Source organism: Gavialis gangeticus, unplaced genomic scaffold, assembly GCF_001723915.1.
Source record: "Gavialis gangeticus isolate Ggan-Ray unplaced genomic scaffold, GavGan_comp1, whole genome shotgun sequence".
NCBI classification, from domain to species: Eukaryota; Metazoa; Chordata; order Crocodylia; family Gavialidae; genus Gavialis; species Gavialis gangeticus.
Window position 1 is genome coordinate 18,034,397 of NW_017729011.1, and position 1,092 is coordinate 18,035,488.

The following is a 1,092-nucleotide window of genomic DNA, read 5'->3' on the forward strand; positions in this document are numbered from 1 at the left end:
TGCCCGGCCCGGCGGGGACCCGCGTCCACACGCCGCTGCAGGGACCGCGGAGGAGCCGCGCTTGCTCCCGGGCGAGGCGGTAATTGCGCGGGCGGCCCGGCCGGCCCCGGCCCCTCTGCCCCGGGATGGCCTTGGCCGGGGGGGCCTCCCCCTCCCCCTCCCCCTCCGGGCGCCAGGTGAGGTGCGGGCCGCTTCCGGGGCCCAGCCCGTGTGAGGACACGGCAGACGGGGCAGCGCGCGTTTCCCGCGGGCTCTGGCCTCTCCCACACCCCCTCCGTGGCCTGTCGGGTCTAGGGGCTGAATGAGCGGGGCAGATCCGGATCCAGGAGGCGCAGGGGATCGGGTGGATCCCTGGGGGGGGGGGGGGAGCGCCAGGAGCCGGCGAGGGCCCGGCGGTGCAAGTCGGGCTCCAGCCAGGCCCAGGTCCCGGGGCCGAGCCCGCCCGCAGCCGCCCCGCGGCAATGGGGGCCAGCTGCTCCCGGGGTTGCCGGCGGGCCCAGGGCCGAGGCGCTCCGGGGCGGAGGCACCGGTTGTCTGCTCCTGGCCCGTGTTATCCCGCGGGGCCCGGGCCACTCTCCCGTGCTGCCTTCAGAGGGGCGGTGTGCCCCTGCCGGGGGGGGCTTTGCTTGGAGGACGCATTCCCTGTGCGTGTACGTGTACATACATGGGTATGTACATAGATAGGCGTGTACGTGTGCACACGTACATGTACAGACATGCGTGTCTATGTATATGTGTGCACACGTACATGAACATATGGGGGGGTGTATGTCTATCTACACGTATACACACCTGTATGTACATCTATATGTGCGCGTGCACCTGTATATAAACGCAGTCTCCCGTGTTGCTTTTGTATTTGTCGGTGTCTGTGTATGCACGCCTCGACACCTACGTACACGCACGCATCTAGATGTACAGCTGCGTGTACGTAGACGCGCACGATCTGCCGTCTCCATCCTCTGTCTGTAGATGGACGCGCGCACACGCGTGTCGGGGGCTAGGCGTGTGCACACGAGTGGGCGTGCACCCCCGCCGGGGGCTGTGCGCGTGGCGGGGCCGGGGCCGGAGGGGGCGCGGCCCGCGCGGGGC

At 69.7% G+C, this 1,092-nt stretch overlaps 1 protein-coding gene across 1 annotated transcript in view; it reads left to right on the plus strand.

The window, feature by feature from the left end:
- Positions 1-180, plus strand: part of BARHL1 (BarH like homeobox 1) — a 5,988-nt gene extending 5,808 nt beyond the window's left edge. Inside the window, exon 4 of the mRNA XM_019510301.1 lies at positions 177-180. Coding sequence (XP_019365846.1) covers positions 177-180 — 4 coding nt within the window. The remainder of the gene's footprint in view (positions 1-176) is intronic.
- The last annotated feature ends 912 nt before the right edge of the window (positions 181-1,092 follow it).